At 42.2% G+C, this 18,535-nt stretch overlaps 1 protein-coding gene across 1 annotated transcript in view; it reads right to left on the minus strand.

Moving 5' to 3' along the window:
* Window positions 1–14,800, minus strand: part of KCNB1 (potassium voltage-gated channel subfamily B member 1) — a 120,237-nt gene extending 105,437 nt beyond the window's left edge. Inside the window, exon 1 of the mRNA XM_074210217.1 lies at window positions 14,234–14,800. Coding sequence (XP_074066318.1) covers window positions 14,234–14,800 — 567 coding nt within the window. The remainder of the gene's footprint in view (window positions 1–14,233) is intronic.
* Between the last annotated feature and the right edge of the window lie 3,735 nt (window positions 14,801–18,535).

Raw genomic sequence — 18,535 nt, forward strand, 5'->3', positions numbered from 1 at the left:
CATGGTCACACAGAAGAGCCAGAATTTGAACAATTTATTTCAACAGTTATTAGTAACCTACTGTGTTCAGAATTCTGAAGAAATTTTCTTTTAAAAAGATGAATAAAACCTCATCTGTCCACATGGACTTTCCTGTTTCATTTATGTCTGCAAAATTCCATGTCCTAGCATAGTGCTTCATATATATATATATATACATATATATATATATATATATGTATATATATATATATGTGTGTGTGTGTGTGTGTGTGTGTGTGTGTGTGTATATACACACATATATATTTATATATATATGTTAAATGCTTAGTAAATTCTTGTTGACTGATCACCATACAAGCTTAGAGTAGTGGTGCTGTATAGTTGTAAAAGCACCAGAATTCAAGTCAAGGAGCCCTGAGTTTGAGTAATGACTCCTTCCTTACTAATTGCATGGGCACAAACAAGCTATTGCCCTTCTCTGGGCCTGTTTCCTTTTGAGTAAAATGAAGGGATCTGACTAACCAACATTTAAGTTTCTTTCTACTTTAATTCCAATGATTCTGTCATTAGCCTGAAGCTTAACTTTTTTTAGTTAAGAACTAGAAGCTGTTTCTTCAACTGATTGATAGGTTAATTGAAACCAACTCTCCCGCTTGTTAGCCCAGGGCTCCTTCCCTGATGCTCTACAGTCCTCTTAGAAGATAGGGGACATAGGAATGATGGTAGCTGGTCCTTATATGGGGAAATCTGTATCTCCCTTCTGAAGTCCCTTCCATACTGGGAATGTAGCTAGTTACTACCTGAGTACAGTCTTAGGGAAAATTACAGGATTGAAATCATAAACTCAGAAGGTGATACAGTGGATAGAGTCCCAGTACTAGAATCAGGAGGACCTGAGTCCTCAGACACTTAATAATTACTTAGGTATGTGACCTTGGGCAACTTATTTAACCCCATTGCCTTAAGTAAATAAAATTAAAGATCACATTAAAAATGGCTTATAATTCTAGCATTTTAAGGTTTGCAAAGTATTTACTTCAGAATGACACAATAAATTGAAGTCCAGATATTATTTTCCTCATTTTATATTTGAGTGAAAGACATTTTTAAAAATGAAGTAGCAAATACTAGACTGATCAAGGTAGGCTGAGGAATTTCTTGAATAGCAGGATGGATTATTCTCTATTTATGATTCAGTTTGATCCTGAGCAGGGGCCCTGTCGGTTTTGGTGGGGATTGATGGGACAAGGAAGGAAGGAAGTAGGCCATTTTGGTTTTCTTAATTTTTGAAATCATTGAGTAAAACAGAGACTCAGCCTCTTGAAACAAATGGTTAAAAAAAAAAAAACCTTTTTCAATCCCAACAGATGGTCTTTTTATTATTTCTATTTCTTTCTTTCTACTATTTTCCCTGAGCTTTCTTGTTTAGTAGGAAGTTCCCATCATTGGAGGTCATCAAATAGAGGCTAAAGGATCACTTACCAGGGATAATGTAAGGGGAGATCTTTGACAAGTAGGGATGCCCTCTGAGATACTGTGATTCTATGTTTTTAGTCTTCCTATACCATTTACTGTATGGCCTCATTGAAGGCAATGAAAGAGCCATAGTTTTCCCCAAGAAGTTCCAATGACATTTATTCTAAAAACCAGGTCAAGAAAGCAGTCCCTAGGGACTCTGCCATTGAATTTATTATCCTTTAGAAGGCTCTAAGGATGGGACAATATCTAAGATTAAGAAATTTGTCTCATTAGCAAGGGAAATGTTTCCTACCACCACAGGCTTATTAATTGATTATCATTGACTTTGGGCACTGAATCATCCATCATAGAGTCCAGGACTGGAAAGAATCTCAGAGAAGTCCAACCTGTAGATCTGAGCAGAACCTCCCTATACCACATCTCCAGCAAGTGGTCATCCAGCCTCCATTTGAAGACCTTCAGAGAAGAACAGCTCCCAAACTACTACAGAAGCAGCCCAATTCCCTTTGGGAGAGCTCTTCTTGGTAGAAACTTCAATATTATTTCTGTACCTCTGCCCAGTCAGTCATCTGCATTGGAACAAATATATATGCGTAATATTACAGCAACCAGCCACAAGCTCCTCCCTCTATCCCCAATATGTCACTGGCAGCTATCCTGAAATCTGGGCTTATAAGAACTAGAATAATCACTTATGACCTTTATTTGAGTGAGTTCACCATTTTTGTGATCAACAGGAATATTCTTTTCATAGGACAATAAGATAATGAGATGACATGTGTCCCACCTCCCCTCACCCCTTCCATGGGGATTCCTTTTCTTCTATCCTGAAAGAAATAGATTTAAATAAACTTGTTCTTCCCTCAGCACAGGGCTTTACATACTCCTGTGGGAGAAGAGGAATAAAAGAAAGACTTGCTGGGCTAGAGGCCAGAAACCTGGGTTCCAGTCTTGGTTCTGATATGTTTCCTTGGAAAAGTTCCTTTCTCTCCCAGGTTCTCAGTTTCCCCATTTGAAAAATGAGGGGCTGGACTAGATAAACAACTAAAGTTCCTTTCAGCTCTAAAATTCTATGATTCAACTCAATTATCCAGGAGCTCAGTTTTTGCTTATTCTTTCTGCAGTGTTTGGATGGGTCATTTGTGGTAGTTGGAGTACTGCTGAGTAAAAAAGCAGGAGATGGGTAGCTCTCCATGGGGGCTAAGGCAATAATAATGATGATAGTTATATTAATACCTGAGAGGCAGTGTACCATAGTGCATAAAGAACCAGTCAGGGGAGTCTGGAAAACATAGGTTCAAGTCCTGTCTCAGACACATACTATTTTGGTGACCCTGAATAAGTCATCAACCTCTCTGTGCCCTAGACAACTTTATAATTTTGATACAGAAAGCTGCTCAACTCCATCAGTGGAGGGAATTTTGACACCAGAAGCCCCCCCCCCCTTTTTTTAGGTTTTTGCAAGGCAAATGGGGTTAAGTGGCTTGCCCAAGGCCACACAGCTAGGTAATTATTAAGTGTCTGAGACCGGATTTGAACCCAAGTACTCCTGACTCCAAGGCCAGTGTTTTATCCACTACGCCACCTAGCCGCCCCAGAAGCCCCTTATAGTGATAAAAATCATAGGATCAAACTCCCCCCCCCCAAAAAAACCTCAATCCTCATATTTCTGTAGTGCTTTTTAATGCGTTTTCCCACAACAACCTCCTAAGCTAGGGAGTGGAAGTGTTATTAACTCCATTTTAAAGATGAGGAAATTAAGCTACATTGAATTTAAATGACTTCCTTGGGGTTTAACTGGTCATTATCAGAACCTGGTCAAGGACACCAAGCAGTAACACTTTCCATTTCTATAGAACTTCTGCAGTTTACAAAGTGCTCTTCTTATAAAGGTTCCATTACATAGGTAGCACAGGTGTTGTTATCCTCATTTCATAAATAAAGAAACCAAAAGTCAGAGAGGATAATGAGATTAAAGCCATTAACTTAAGGGTCAAAAGGATACATATTATGATGAAACTCATCTTAAGAGAAGTGAGGAGAAGGAAAGGCCTGTCTCCATTCATTCCCACTCTGATGGAGAATCCCAACATCATCCTGCCTTATCGATTCTTTGGTTTCCAATTCTGTACTCCAAAAGCTACTCATTGGTTCTTGTTCTTTTTTTTTTTTTTTTTTTTTTTTTTTTTTTTTTTTAGGATTTTGCAAGGTAAATAGGGTTAAGTGCCTTGCCCAAGGCCACACAGCTAGGTAATTATTAGGTGTCTGAGACGGGATTTGAATTGTGTGGCCTCAGGGGAAATGAATGGAGTCAAAAGAGGGGACAGATTTGGGTTAAAATGTAGATAGAATTTTCTGATGATCAGAGCTTCCCAATAATGAAATGGACTGTTCTGGCATGAATTGAGCTACCTGTCCTGGAAGGTACTAAAGGAGACTGGATGACCATTCATTGGGGATGTCATGGAAGGGAATTATGCCTCAGGTGGTTGGATGGGATGAGCTCTGACATTCCATCCATTTCCGATATGCTAGGATTCTGTAATTTTCACTGCCAATACCTTCCCAGTGAGTGGCCAAAGCAAGCTTCAGAAAAAATTGTTTACATGGAATAATCATAAATTCACAAATTAAAATTGGGTTATGGATGAATCAAAATACCCACTACAAAACAAGATGAATTCAGGCTTCATAAATATACTCTGATCTGGCTAGTCCTTTCATTTTCTTATATTGCTCCTGTCTGTTGCCATCAGTCATTTTCCTCCAGGGCCCAAAGGTCCTAGAGAGTACACAGATCCTCTCCTTTGGAATAGTATCTTCCCATTCCATTCTCCCCTTCATAACAACTTAAGTTCCTCCCAGCTTCTGGGTCCTGTCTTATAGATCATAGATTTAGAATGGGAGGGGAACTTAGTCCAAATCCCCTTCATTTAACAGATGAGGAACAGAGGGCCAAAGAAATTAGGTAACTTGTCCAGGGTCCTATTGCTTGTCTTTGTTTAAAAATTTACACCACAGTCTTAATCTATTTGGCAAACTATACCAACACAAGACCTGGTTTTTCCACCTTGAACACTATGCCATTTCCCCCTCTCTCAACCAAGAAGACAGGACAGAATATGTAAGCATTAAAAACAATATGGACAACATCCCAGGGTATGTTTGAGTCAGTTCATGTTGGCTCTCTAGAACTGATTGTTAAATTTTCAGAGTAAGCTTTTAGACATCAGAAATCAGCAAGCAGAACAAGTCAGGGTTTGATTGACTGTTTTGTTAATTGTCTAGACATGAGGAAAAAATGCTAACAATGCAGATTAAACTGAAAAGTTTGTCTTGCAATTTCGAGTCACTTGTTAAATGTGTATATACAAACATATATATCTATATCTATATCTATCTATCTATCTATCTATCTATCTATCTATCTATCTATCTATCTATCTATCTATATCCCTGACTACAACTCATTGGCTATAACCCTCTTAAAAATTTACAAAGACTTGTTGTTTCTTCCAGAAAGGTTTTAAAATGATCTGTGCATTTCATTTATCCAGGCTCTTTATGACCCTGTCCTTTCCCTTCCCTCTCCCCACCTCCCCAAGGAGTCAGAACATCATGAGTTGTCTATTAACATTGTGGATGAACCAAGATTACTGATTTGACTAGAAACATCAGAATGTTGATCTTGAATGTCAAAGCCTTAAATATCAGTGTTCCTTTCTTAGTGCAATACAAAGAAAACTTTATTTGGAAACAGGATTTGAGGTCAATTTTAAGCTCTCCTCGTTACTCTTATCTAATCTGAAATTCTTTAAGTTGGAATTAATACTTCTGATCTATATATTTCTGATCAGAAATTATTCTCTTAAATGACAGTCTGTTATGTAAGGGCTGTTTCCTATAATGTTGACTTGACTTGTGTCAATACTATCTGGTCATCTCAATGATAGCACCAATAAATTTCTTACTTGACCAAATCTCAAGATAATAGACATTTTGGATGAGCTGAGAGAAAATCCTTTTGTTATTTGTAAACATTTAATCTCAGCATTAGTGGAATTCTTGTCAATAGAATTATAAGAAAACATTATAAGATGAGAAAAATCATATTTCAAAACCATGTCATCTATGTGAAATCTCATTGGTTACCTAATTCAGTTTTTATGGTCCTTTCTGTATAAAATGCCCCCAAAATTTTGTATCAGCATTAACATTCATATGGATTCCATCCACCCATGGGTTTTGGTAAGATCCTAGAGAATAAAACACCATTTATAAAACTAACTTTGTTATTTCATTTTTAGCCTAAGAAAATTACAAACCAGTGAATATCTGAGGCTGGATTTGAATTCAGATCTTCCAGACTCCAGGTCGAGCATCCTATCTAGTGGAACATCTTGTCATTTCAACTAGTAAGTGTCCAGTGCAGAATTTGAACCCAGATCTTCCCAATTTCAAGTCCAGAACTCCTTTTTGTTGCCTCAGAGACCATCTAGGTCACCCACAATTGAACAGGAATCTACTATGTCCCTAGAAAATGCTCACTTAATCTGAGAAGGATTCCCCTACCTCTGAAAGCATCGCATTTCATTTCTTGGTAAGATCTTCTCCAAATGGAACTGAATCTGTCTCTCTGAAAATTTTCTTCACTGCTCTTTAGTTCTGCCTTCTGGGCTCAAGCTACATGATCCCTTTTACATATGATAACTCTTTTAATACTTGAAGACAGATCATATAAAACGAAAGACTTGACCTAGATCTTTTGTGTGCCCCTTCCCCATATAATTTGTTCTGGCTAAAAATTCCCAGTTTCTTCATCAAGTCCTCATGTGGTATGATTGTAAGGAAGGCCCTTTGCCATCTGGATCATTCTCTTCTGGATGCCTTCCAGCTTATCAATGTGCTCTCCTAAAATGTGGTGCCCAGAACTGAATATGCTAGTCCAGATGTCACCTGACAAGGGCAGAATACAATACAAAGAAACATTGCTTCCCTTGTCGTGACTCAGCCACGGTTATGGTTAAGTTGACTGTAAAGTCAATGGGTTAAGCAGCAAGTTAAATGACTTGGCCAACTTCACACAGTTAATAAATAGAAAAGCTTACAAATTAAAGCCAGGTCTCCTAACTCCATGTGTGGTGCTCTCCCCACCCCCACCCACCAAGCCCCACCCCCTGTCCATCTCTCCAGCCTTCCATTCCCATAACAGGAAAAATGCAAGCAGTGGACCTTATTCTTGAAAAATGGAAGACTCAAAAGAAATTCAATTCAATAAATAACTATTAAGTTTCGTGCTACAGAAGTAGCCTAGTGGAGTGGCCCTTATAGGCAGGAAGATCTAGGTACAAGTCTTACCTCTGATACATCCTGGCCAATTGACTCAGGGCAAGTCACTTAATGTCTCAGTACCCTAGGCTACTCTCTAAAACTAGAAGCTGCTGAGAAGATGCTAATCTGAGTTGGTAGATGGGAATAAGCATTTATTAAGCCCTAATGTGTATTAGGCACTATGCTGAATTCTTTATACATATGATCTCATTTGAAGTTTCTCACCAGGAGCTCCCTACCCCAGTAAAATCACAGGTCCAGACCTTATCTCTATGTGCTAAAATACTAGAGATACAAAAAATAGATATAGCACAGGTCCTGCTCTCCAGAAGCCCAGTTCTAACTAGCTATCTAACAGGGCAGAGGATAAGTATACAATTAATTTTGATAAGGCAAAAAAAGATAAGAAAAGTTCAAGCGGGGTGAGAAATTTGATAGATGAAAGAGATCACTTTCATTGAAGGAAGGAGGCAAGAGAAAGAATCAGTGAAAACCATGACTATCTGGTAAACTCCCTTCTGCCCAGTGTTATTTGCTTCATGGCATATAGGCCAGGGACTATGAAATAGGTGCTACAATTATGCATATTCCTATTTTAAAGACAGGGAAACTACAATTTCTAATTACTACAATTTCTAATTAAAATAAAACAAATCTCCCCTGGAGCATCCTTAACAAGGGGTTATCAAGCATGGCACAGAAGAAAGACCTGGAGTTGGAGCCAAAAGCCCTTGGTTCAAATTCTAGCCTTGCTTCTTGATATTTGTATAACTCTTAGCAAGACACTTCCCCTAGCTGGACCTCAGTTTTCTTATCTATAAAGTGAGATGAATGGACTAATAGATGGATTCTGATTTCCCTTCTGATTCCAATTCTATAATCCTCTATACTTCAAGTGATAGAGAATGAACAACTTTCTCAGGTGGTGCATTATCAGCTGCCTCTAATTGTTGGAAGTTTCTTTAAGTGAGCCAAAGTCCTTTTCCTTGGTTGCCATGAGACTAGCTGCAGCTTCCGGGGAACAGAAGTGCTTTCCATGATACACCTGTTTCCAGGAGTTATGTTTGAGTCATCTCTAGCCCCACTGAAAGCTAAGTAATTAAAATGCCCCTGTTGACATTTTCAGCTCATCCATGGGCAATCAATCACATCTGTTGTATCTCCCACCTTGAAAGGTTTAGAGATTGGTCATTTAAGTGTACAGTATTCTTTTAACAACTAGGAACAGAAGGCAATATTGACAGAAGTTAGACTGGATTAAGAGTTTGGACCCAAAACTCCCAATTAAGATCAGCTAAGTACTCATATCCTCTTGGTTTTCTGGTTCTCAAGAATATCCCCACCCCTATGAACTGGAATTATAGTGTCTTCATCTAGTAGGTGAAGAGCTCACCCTAGAGAAGGAGGTCACCTCCATGTGCAGTGGAAATAATAACAATTCATATGTCCATTGTGCTTTAAAGTCTATGGAGAGTTTTCTTTCCAACTCACAAGTGGAGTATATAATACAAATAATATATTTATTCTATGGTGTAAGATATGATAACTTAGAGAAGTTAAGGGACTTACCCAGGATTAAACCACCAGCCAGAGCTAAGACTAGGTTTTGAATAAAGGTCTTCTAACTCCCAGAAGAATGTTTTCCCCACTTCACTAAGCTGAACAAAACCCATTGTTAGGAGACCAACCCCACCTTTGTCACCCATATATGACAGAATGTAAATTCTGTACATTTCTGTTTCATTTTGTCTGTAACTGACTCAGAATTGGTGCTTGACAAATGCTTGTGTAGTGATTTGCTGATGAAGGAATGGGGAGGTTATAATCTGCATTGCTGAGGAAATCCCCATAAAAACTAAAATAATAAGTTCCGAAGAACAATATTTATTGTCTCTGTAAAGGATTACATGCAAGATTGAAGCAAATATCTGGGAAAATTGATCCCTAAGTAGATCTCCAATGGATCTCACAACCTCTTACTTGTCTAATACACAGACATTGACTGGATCATTCTCCTGCCATGTCTGAACAACATTCCAATTGTGATTTTTTCCCCATTATTTCTAATTTCCAGAAGGAATGACTGACTGATCTGTTTGTCTCTAATTAGTAGGCCAAAAGTCTAACAGTGAACCTCAAAATACTACTTGTTAGCTAGCCATGCCATTGCCTTCCCCCTCACTGCTACCAAAAGTTCTTTTAACTTTTGCTGAGATTTCTAGTGAGGTAGGGAGTTACTTCACCTCCTTTTTGTTCAGTCTTCACTGTCATCACACTCTTCCCCTTCATCTAATGTAATAGCATCTTTGGTGATGTTAAAGTTTCTGAAAAGTATCTTTAAAGCACCAGGAAGGGATGAAAACAGATGATATTTGGATCCTTGGAGAGTAGGTGATTTAGAGGAAAACCCATAGGACATTGAATGTTTAGAAAGGGACATTGGAACAGAAAATGTTTGAAATAAAAAGAAAGATTTTAAGGCTCCAAAATAAATAAGGATGTCTTAGTTACCAAATCCCACTGTCTTTTCCCAATCCTCATTCTCTGTGACCTCTCTGCAGACTTTGACACTATTGATCACTCTCTATTTCTTGATACTTTCCTCTCTCTAGGTTTTCAGGACACTACTTTCTACTAATTCTTATCTATCTAACCACCCCTCTGTCTCCTTTGCTCTTCTTACAGATTGGGTCCTGTAACCATTGATCCCTCAGGGTTCTTTCTATCTTGGGATCTTTTCTCTTGTCCATTATAGTACTTTATTTAGTGATTTTTCAGTTTCCATGAATTTAATACTATCCCTGTTATAATGATTTTCAGATCTACTTAACTTGTACTAGACTTTCTTGTGACTCCAATGTCACATCTGCAAGTATCTTTCAGATACCTCAAACTGGATGTCCAATAGGCATTTAAAACTAAACTGGAATCATTATCTTTCCTCCTAAAACCACCTTTTTCCTACCTGTAGGATAACTGTAGAAGACAACGCGATCCTCTTAGTCTCTCAGCTTGCAACCTAAGAGTCATCTTTATCTCTATTCCTCTCCCTCATATCCAAACTGTTGCTAAGACCTGTACATTTCACTTTTTTAACATCTTTCAAATATGCCCTCTTCTTTCCTCTGACACTGTCCTCTTCATATCCCCCACCCCAACCCCAGACTATTGCATAGCTGAGGCAGCCCTCCTCAAGTCTCTCCCTACTCCATTTCATTCTCCATTCAACTTCAAAGTGATATTCTTAAAGTGCAGATTCAACCATGTCACTCTACCTCACACCCCCTACTCATTAATCTTTAATGACTTTCTACTGCCTATAAGATCAATGGCTTTATCGGTCATTCAAAGCCCTTTATAATCTAGTTGTCACCTACCTTTCTAATCTTCTCACACCTTACTTCTGACATATATTTTTTGGATTAGTGATACTGACTTCCCAGTTTGTTCCACAAACAAGTTATCTATCTCTCAGCTGATTCTCCCATCATGCTCAGAACACTCTCTCTCCCCAACACTGCCTACTGACTTCCATGGCTTCCTTTAAGTCCCAAATTAAATCTCATCTTTTATAGGAAACCTTTTCTAACCCCTCCCAATTCTAATGCCCTTCTTCTGTTAATTACTTCCTATTTATCCTATATATGGCTTACAATGAATATATTTGTTTGCATATTATCTCCCTCAATAGATTTTAACTCCTTGAGGGCAGGGACTGTCTTTTCCTTCTTTTTGTCTCTCCAGCACTAAGTATAGTGCCTGGCACATCCGGACACTGAAGTGATATTTATTGATTGAAAATGTTTATTGATTGATCATTGAGGGAATTGAGGTTCAAATTTTTGGGGGAAATGACTTGCTCAAGATCACACCACTATTTAATGACTGAGATAGACATAGTACCCTTGAGTCCTGACTCTCAGTACAGTGCTGAAGACTTCAGCTACATACATTGGAAAGAAAAGATGGTCCAAAAAAAGGAGCTTGAGCTACAGAATAAACAGTCATTCATCCCCATGATTGGAGGGATTGGTGAGTTGCAGGAATAGATAGACATAGGAGCCAAAGGAAGAATTACAGAAGCAGGAGGGAAATGGTAAAACAAATTACAGCAAATATTTCAAGGAACAGCAAAAAGATGTGCAAATATATTCCTAGCCAATAGGAAATAAAAGAGAAAATTGATCCATTACAGGAAGTAATGGAAATTTGGGATAAGCAATAAAAGAGAATCTTGTCAAATATTCCTTCCTTTTCTTTTTATTTTTGCTTCTGTGATGTTATGGGAAAGAAGTTCAGATTAGGTCATTTTCATAACAATAGTGTTAAATAAGGGGAAAAAGGACTGTATTGGCCATGTCTAAGAATAGGAAGATTGGGGAAAATATCAGACGGTTGCAGGGATGGGACCTAAGTAACCTAGTACCTCATGTTCTGCAAGGAGGACAGGAAGAGAGTAATTAGAGAAATATTACCTGTTATTTTTAGCAGCTCTTTGATAACAGGTCAAATACCTCGAAGATGTGAGACACCAAAAAATTGGCAAACACAGCATCATTATCCTGAAGACAACAGCACTCAGTAAGGCAGAAGTGAGTAATGACGGCAGGAATCAGCCTTGACACTGCCTAAGGACCAGCCTAAGATAGGCAAGGGAACACCTTGAGGACTCTAATTTAATTGGACCTGCCAGTTGCTGACTGATCACAGAATTTTAGAGCTAGAAGGGAACTTACAGATGATTGAGTCCAATCCCCTCATTTTACATAGAGAAGAATGATATCTGAGGAGAAGCAGTAGGTTGCCCAAGGTCACATAGGAGGTTGGCAGAAGGGGTTGGGACCACTTACTTAGATTGGGAAGCAAGATAAAACTATCATGTGAATCTGATAAGACTGAGAAAGCATAGAAAAAAAATAGATGTCTTTATAATGCGAACCATGATGATAAAGAAAAAAGATTGTGAGTCAGGAAATATGAGTTCTTGCCTCTACCACTAGCTAATATGTGTGTTTGTGCGCATGTATAATATACCTTTGAACAAGGCCTATCTCCTCTCTGAGCCTCAGTTTTCTCATTTATAAAATGGGGAAGTTGTACTAAATGCTCACTGAAGTCTTTTTTCAAATCCTCCTTCCTACATTTCTATGATTTCCAAAGACTCTTCATAGATTAGGATGCTCCTGACCAGTGGGTATGAAATTACATCTGGAACATTCTTCAAAACACCTTTAGGTACATGGTATGAGTATTAATACCTTCACTTTACAGAGGAGGAAATCCAGGTTTAGAGATATGAAGTGATTTGACTACAACCACATACAGGTATCACAGCATTTGCCTGCCTCATTAATGATTCCCAGCAGTACTAGATTCTGAACTCCCAAGGCAACTCATCTCCTTTCCCTTCTTGCTTCAGGATGGCCCTGGAACTATCCATTTGTTAGTATTGTAAATTTTGAAGAAAATTAATTGAAATGGCCTATCAGAATTTTAAAAATTAAGTTCCCTATATGGTTCTTAGAATAAATGATAGGGCAGATCATGTTATGTGAAGTTACTAGGGAAATTTATCCTGAGTAAAAAAAGATTTAGGGTGTATGTGATAATTACTTTTATATATTTGAAGGTCTGTCACATGAGAGATGGATTAGACTTGTTCTGCTTGGCTGAAGAAGGCAAAACTAGGGGAAATGGAAGTTGTAAAGAGGCAAAATTAGACCTGATTTCAGGAAAAAAACTTCCTGACAATCAGAGTTCTCTAGAAGTAGACTGGGTTGTCTTGGGAAGCAGTAGTTTTGTACCCCCTCAACTCTTCCCCGACCCCCATACAAACTGAAGAGCATCAAACTTCTGGTTATCTAACTCCATTATTTGGTAATGGGGCCTATTTTCAAGCACTGGTTGAACTACAGGGTCTCTGAGGTCCCTTTCAACTCTGAGATTCTGTGGTTTTCCAGAAAACAAGATTCTGTTGGAATAGTAGCTACTTACAAACTCCAAATAACACTGGCTCAGTGGGACTGACCCTGCTGGTGGAAATCATCAGCAGTTGTCACCATTAATGGATTTGACAGCAAGGGGGTTTTCTGCTTCAGTTCATCTCCTTGATAACAAAATATCCCTGACTCCCTTCCCTGCTCAGCTATGTACAGTTCTAGCAACTTAATGAAAAGGGAGTACCCAGGATAAATTTCCCTAGTAACTTTCCCCCAACCCCCACCTTAAAAGATGGCTATCATTAACATCAGGAAGCTTAGTAGCTTCCTAGAGCCATTTCCCTCTCAAAGGCACAAGGTTAGGTTTTCTTGTTTTCTTCTACCATGCAGCTTCCCAGAATTTACACTAGATTTTGGAAACCCTCAAGTCCTGGATTAGGGAATGAAGGCTAGAGGAGGAAGAGGAAAGGAGAAAAGAACTGGGAGAGAGAGAGAGAGAGAGAGAGAGAGAGAGAGAGAGAGAGAGAGAGAGAGAGAGAGAATAAGGGTTGAGGATTCCCATAGTGGGTCAATTCAGTAACAGCCTTAACATTCTCCTTCTTCAGCTTCTTTCCTGGCTAACCCTGGCTAAAGAAAATTCCAGAACACAAATTTATCAGGAATGAAGATAACCAGTTCTCTCCCAGGAACACATAGAGGTCACAAGAGGATTAACCCAAGATGCTTCTTATAAACCCAAGTGCTCAATGACCTCCTGATAGATGCTGACCCTTACCAAGATAGGAAGGTACCTCTCCTTTCCCCTCTCCCATTCTGAAGATAGGGAAGCACAAAATTATAAGAAATTTAGAGATTTATTGGCACATCATGTCAGAATCTAAAGGAAACCCTATCTCACACCTTGAAATAGCAAGATAAATCCATTGAGCCGAAGTAAGCATCTTACAGGAGGCTTTTTGGGCATGAACTTCCCAAGACCTGCCACTGGATTATGGTCACAGCCTCAGAAATAAAAAGGGCAGTGTATAAGAGTAAGAAATGAAAATAAGAACTAAGCTCAACTAAGATGGATTACTTCTTCTTTGGGGCAAGAGATCCCTAGGGAGTAAACCATTTTAGGCAGTGCTTCACTCTCTACCCCCACTTCTTTTACTTTTCCCCTTCAGTTTTAGTGGAAATAACATTCTTTTTCATGTCTGGCCTAGATGACCAATGGTGTGGTTGATTTAGAGGAGTGGAGAGAGGCCCTCTCCCCCCTACCAGTGAGGGACTGAAGAAAGCTCAGCCTCCTAAAGTAGAGGAGGGGAATGAAGATGGTGAGGCCCCATTTTTTCTGCAGCCTATTCCTTCCTTACAATTCATAACCTCAAGTATCACTGTCTTTCTTTTTCTCTTTCTGCCCCTCATTACCCCGAAGTTCTCAAAGACAATCTCTGAGGCTGTCCCCTTTAGGTCATGGCTTTTTCCTCGGAGGAAAGAGACTTTCCCTAGCTCAGGCTTACCTTGGCAGCTACAGAGGAGTTGGGTTTCTCCAGTAGGTCCCATAACTTCTTCCTCTTCTCAGCACAGCATGTGTTGTCAAACTCCTCTCCCTCTCGCTCCCTCAAGGTCTCTGCCTCCCTTTTTAACTCCTCGTTCATTTGCTCCTTTTTCTGGTGGTATCTAGCCTGGCAACAAGACTCTAGGTAGATCTCGTCGATGCCCCAGTAGTCCAGTTCTTGACTGAAGGAGAGTGCACACATCTCTTCCATCATGTGCAGCTTGCCTGTGCGGTAGAAGTTCAGAATGGATGTGAAGGCTCCCGGGTGACGGTCGAAGAAATACTCGTTGCCGTCCAGGCTGTAATCGTCGCAGACGTCCATGAGCGAGTCGTGTGTGTTACAGTCTCTGAGTCGTCCCAGTCGAGTACGGGGCAGTCGGTCCAGGGTCCGCCACAGGACCTCGTGGGCCAGTCCCCCGACGTTCAGCTTGACTCGACGGGAGCATGCTTTGCTCCGGATGATCTCCATGGGGTCCGGCGGCAGGGAGGTGGTGGAACGGGAGCCATGCTTCGTCATGCCCGACGGCATCGCGGGTCAGGCCGCCGCCACTCGCCCTCCCTCCCGCCCCCCCTTGGCCCAAGTGAATAGATCAGTAAGTCCGACCCGAGACCCGGAGGGGGGCTGGGAGAGCTGAAGCCAGCCCCCTGGAGGGAGGTCTTTGTCAGCGATGGCTCCTCCTCATGAGTCCCCCTTCACCTCCATCCCGACAGCTGCAAAATAGGAACAGAGGTCGAATTCATTGCGCCTGGGCAGGGGTGGCCCGAACCCCCAGCCCAGCCAGAGACGCCCCCCTCCTTCCCTCCCACTGCCTGTTGGTCCGGAATCCGCTCTGTCCACCCAGCCAGTCGCGCACGCCTGAGCCTCAGGGCTAAGAGGCTCAGGGCTGAAGGCGGAGCGACCGAAGCGCTGTCCCTCCTGTTAGTGCTGAAGCCCGCCTCCTTCCTTCTATCCCTACCCAGAGGTGAGGGGGAGGGGGACTGAGGCGCTAGGCTCGGGCTCCAGCCTGTGGCCTGGATCCCGAAGAAGCCGGGCTGGAGGAGGCTGGAGGAGGCGCCCCTGAGCTCCGAAAGAAGCCCTTCCAGTCCGGGAGAAGCAGCTAGTGCAGCCCAGGGCGCTGTCCGCCCCGTCGAAGTGCTGAACCTAGTGACTTTGGGCCTTCCATCTGAGCCTAAGGAAGGCGTCAGGGGCCCTGTTAAAGGAAAAAAAAAACTTTGCGGTTTTTTTTAATAGTTTCCATTTTTTTTCTCCAGAAAACACTATAAAATGATAGGGTAGATTGTTTTGGGGCTTCGCCCCCTCCTTCCTAATTTGCTTAAAAATAAGGCAGAGACAGAAAACCCGAAGAAACTAAACGGGGCCTGGGACAGACGGGGTGTCCGGACCTTGGTTTTGCCAGGTCTCTGGTCCCCAGATTTTCCTTGAAGAGAATACGCCCCGCAGTCCCCGAAGCCCCTAAAGTCTCTAAATCTCGCCCTCTTTCCATCCTCAGTGACCTCTAAACCTTTAGGCGCGCCTCCCCAGGCCACCAGTGACCTGATCAGAGGGAAATGAGAGTCAAAGGACATGGGACCTCTGCTGTCTACAGATCCAGACGCACAGATACACACTGACAAACACAGACACATATGGGGGTGGGGGAGAGAGAGAGCAGGAGTCCTCCCAGGCCAGCCTCATTTCTCTTCCTTTTTTCTTTCCCTCCCACCTCCGCGGATCACTCCTCCTCCTCTTTTTCCCTCCTGCAGATGCTTTTTATAACTCCGGTTCTGCGCGTTTCCCCGAGCTTGGGGGTAGGGGGGGGAGGAGGTGGAGGGAGAGGAAGGCGGGGAATTGGGCTGCATTTTCTGATCTTTCAAATGTTTTTCTCCTCCTCTCTGTCCTCTTCCTTCCCGCGCACCCTGGGGAAGGGAAAGACTCTGTGACCCTGACTGCCTCGACCCATCAGTGCCCCGTGTTCCCAGCTGTTCGGGAATGGTGGTTCCCCTCCCCCCCCCCCCCCCCCCCGCCCCGGGCTCCTGCAGGTTTCCTCCTTTCCTTCTCTCCCTACCCCCAGCCTCAATCTCCCACCACATCCAGAGAAGAGCTGAGGACTCCAGGTTAATCAGCAAGTCAGCTCCTCCTCCCCGTCCCTGTCCCCCCAGTCCCTGGCCAGTGCTCGGGAGCCAGGGCCCTGGAGGGCTGTGCTGGACTAGGGACCAGAAGGAAAGGAAAGCGTCCACACACACCCACCACACACACACACACACACACACACACACACACACACACACACACACACTCCACCCCCACCCCGCCACCCCGCAGCGTCCTGGCCTCCAGCTGATCTCTCTCCCCCCATTTCCAACTCCCCCCCCTTCCATCCTTGCTCAGTCTGTCTCAACTCGGTCCCCTACCTCTTCAGCGGCAGCCTCCGGTCTCCAGGGCCCTGGCATAGTCCCTGCCGGCCCCCGGCGCGGGTGGGAGCCGGGCGGGCGGAGCTCGCCCCCAGCCCGGGGGCCAGGGCTGTGCCAGGCCTCCTTCCCTCCGCTGGGCAGCCGCTTGCTGCTTTCCCCTCCGCCCAATCCCGGCTGCAATCGCGTCTTTAATCTTCAGTATTCGAGTGCTGGGTCTGGTGAGTGTGTGAATGTTTGAGTGTGTGTGTCTGTGTGTGTCTGGGTTTGTGGATGTAGCTCTAAGAGGAAATGCAATGGAAGGGGAAAGGCAAGAGAAACGAAGCTGCGGGCTCGCTGGGGGGACTCAATCCGGGCTGCTCGGCTTCCTCTCTCGGCTTTCCTCCTGCCGCCTCTTCGCGGAGATCAACAAGTCTGGTCTGAGCCTCGGTCATTGCCTGCAATTCTGTCCCGCACTTGTTTGGAAAAGCCTTGGAAGTTGAGCAGGCAAGAGAGGCCAAATAGCGCCACCTCCAGGATGGAAGAGAGACTGTGGGCCGCATTAACTCTTGACTAGCTGGGCAGAAAGGAGAGCGCATGGGTTGGTTCTTTTTTCTGCAGGGATGGGGGTGGGGGAAGGTGCTTAATTGCAATTATAGAAATCACAAAATGGAAAAAGCTGAAAAGGATTTTGGAGGTGGTTTCGTGTAATTTTGTCACTTTACAAATGAAGAGCCTAAGATTAAGAGAGGATGTAAATTGCCCAGGTAGTGGCAGAGATCAGACTCCAACCCAGGTCACCAGCTTTCATTGTGAAGTATTTCCCTCTACACTCTGCTTTCTTTCAACTGTGCTACCCTGTTTGTCACTCCTTCTCTCCAAAGCTAGACTGAAAAAGAAAGGCAACAGGTCAGATCCCAAAACCCCTTAGTCTGGTATTCAGACAGTTTGGCCCTAACCTACTCCATAGGAGTAGGCTCTCCTCTCCATACCTAATGCATCAGATGAACTGTATTCTAAACGTGTTGGAAGACTTTCCCTTCTCTGACCTTTTTGTTTACGACCCTTTTTAATATAGCTGAAATGCTGGGGGGGTCCCTTTGCCTGGCATGCCCATTTCAAAATTCTACCTAACCTTTAAAGGCCTAGCTCAAATGCCATCTGCTTTACCAAGCTTTCTCTGATCAACCTTTCCTTGCTCTTCAAGCCCCAGGATGGAAGTGATTCCTCTTTCCTCTGCACTCTTAGTGTGAGTCTTTTCCCTCTATAAAAAGTGCAAAGTAAATAATCTCAAATGTCTCTTCTGACAAGTTAGATTCCATAGTTCATTCTAACTTAGACATTTTATATTCTGCATTCTAAGAATTTCTCAGTTCTAACATTTCCCCACAAAACAAAACAGTTTTTAAAAAAGTATTCTACCTTATAAAACCATCACAGGTTTGATACTTCGTATTACAAAATGAAGTTCTTCCACATTCACAGATTGTATGGTTAATTCTAGCCAGTTTCCTCAACTCTTTACTTTTTTTTAAGGTTTTTGCAAGGCAAATGGGGTTAAGTGGCTTGCCCAAGGCCACACAGCTAGATAATTATTAAGTGTCTGAGACCAGATTTGAACCCAGGTACTCCTGACTCCAGGGCTGGTGCTTTATCCACTGCACCACCTAGCTGCCCTAGCTGTTTACCTTTTATACTACATTTAGCTCTAAAGTTAAACCAATATTTATGTTCACATGCTCAATAAATCCCTTTTCTTGGTGATGCTAATTTAATCCCTTGGTCATGAAAATTCTGGATATTATACAAAGAAGTAGAGATAGACTTATTGAAAGGAAAAACTTCTTAACTATTAGAACTTTCTAAAAGTAGAGTGGGCTGATCTCAAGAGGTTAGA

This window comes from Macrotis lagotis, chromosome 1, assembly GCF_037893015.1.
Source record: "Macrotis lagotis isolate mMagLag1 chromosome 1, bilby.v1.9.chrom.fasta, whole genome shotgun sequence".
NCBI lineage: Eukaryota > Metazoa > Chordata > Mammalia > Peramelemorphia > Peramelidae > Macrotis > Macrotis lagotis.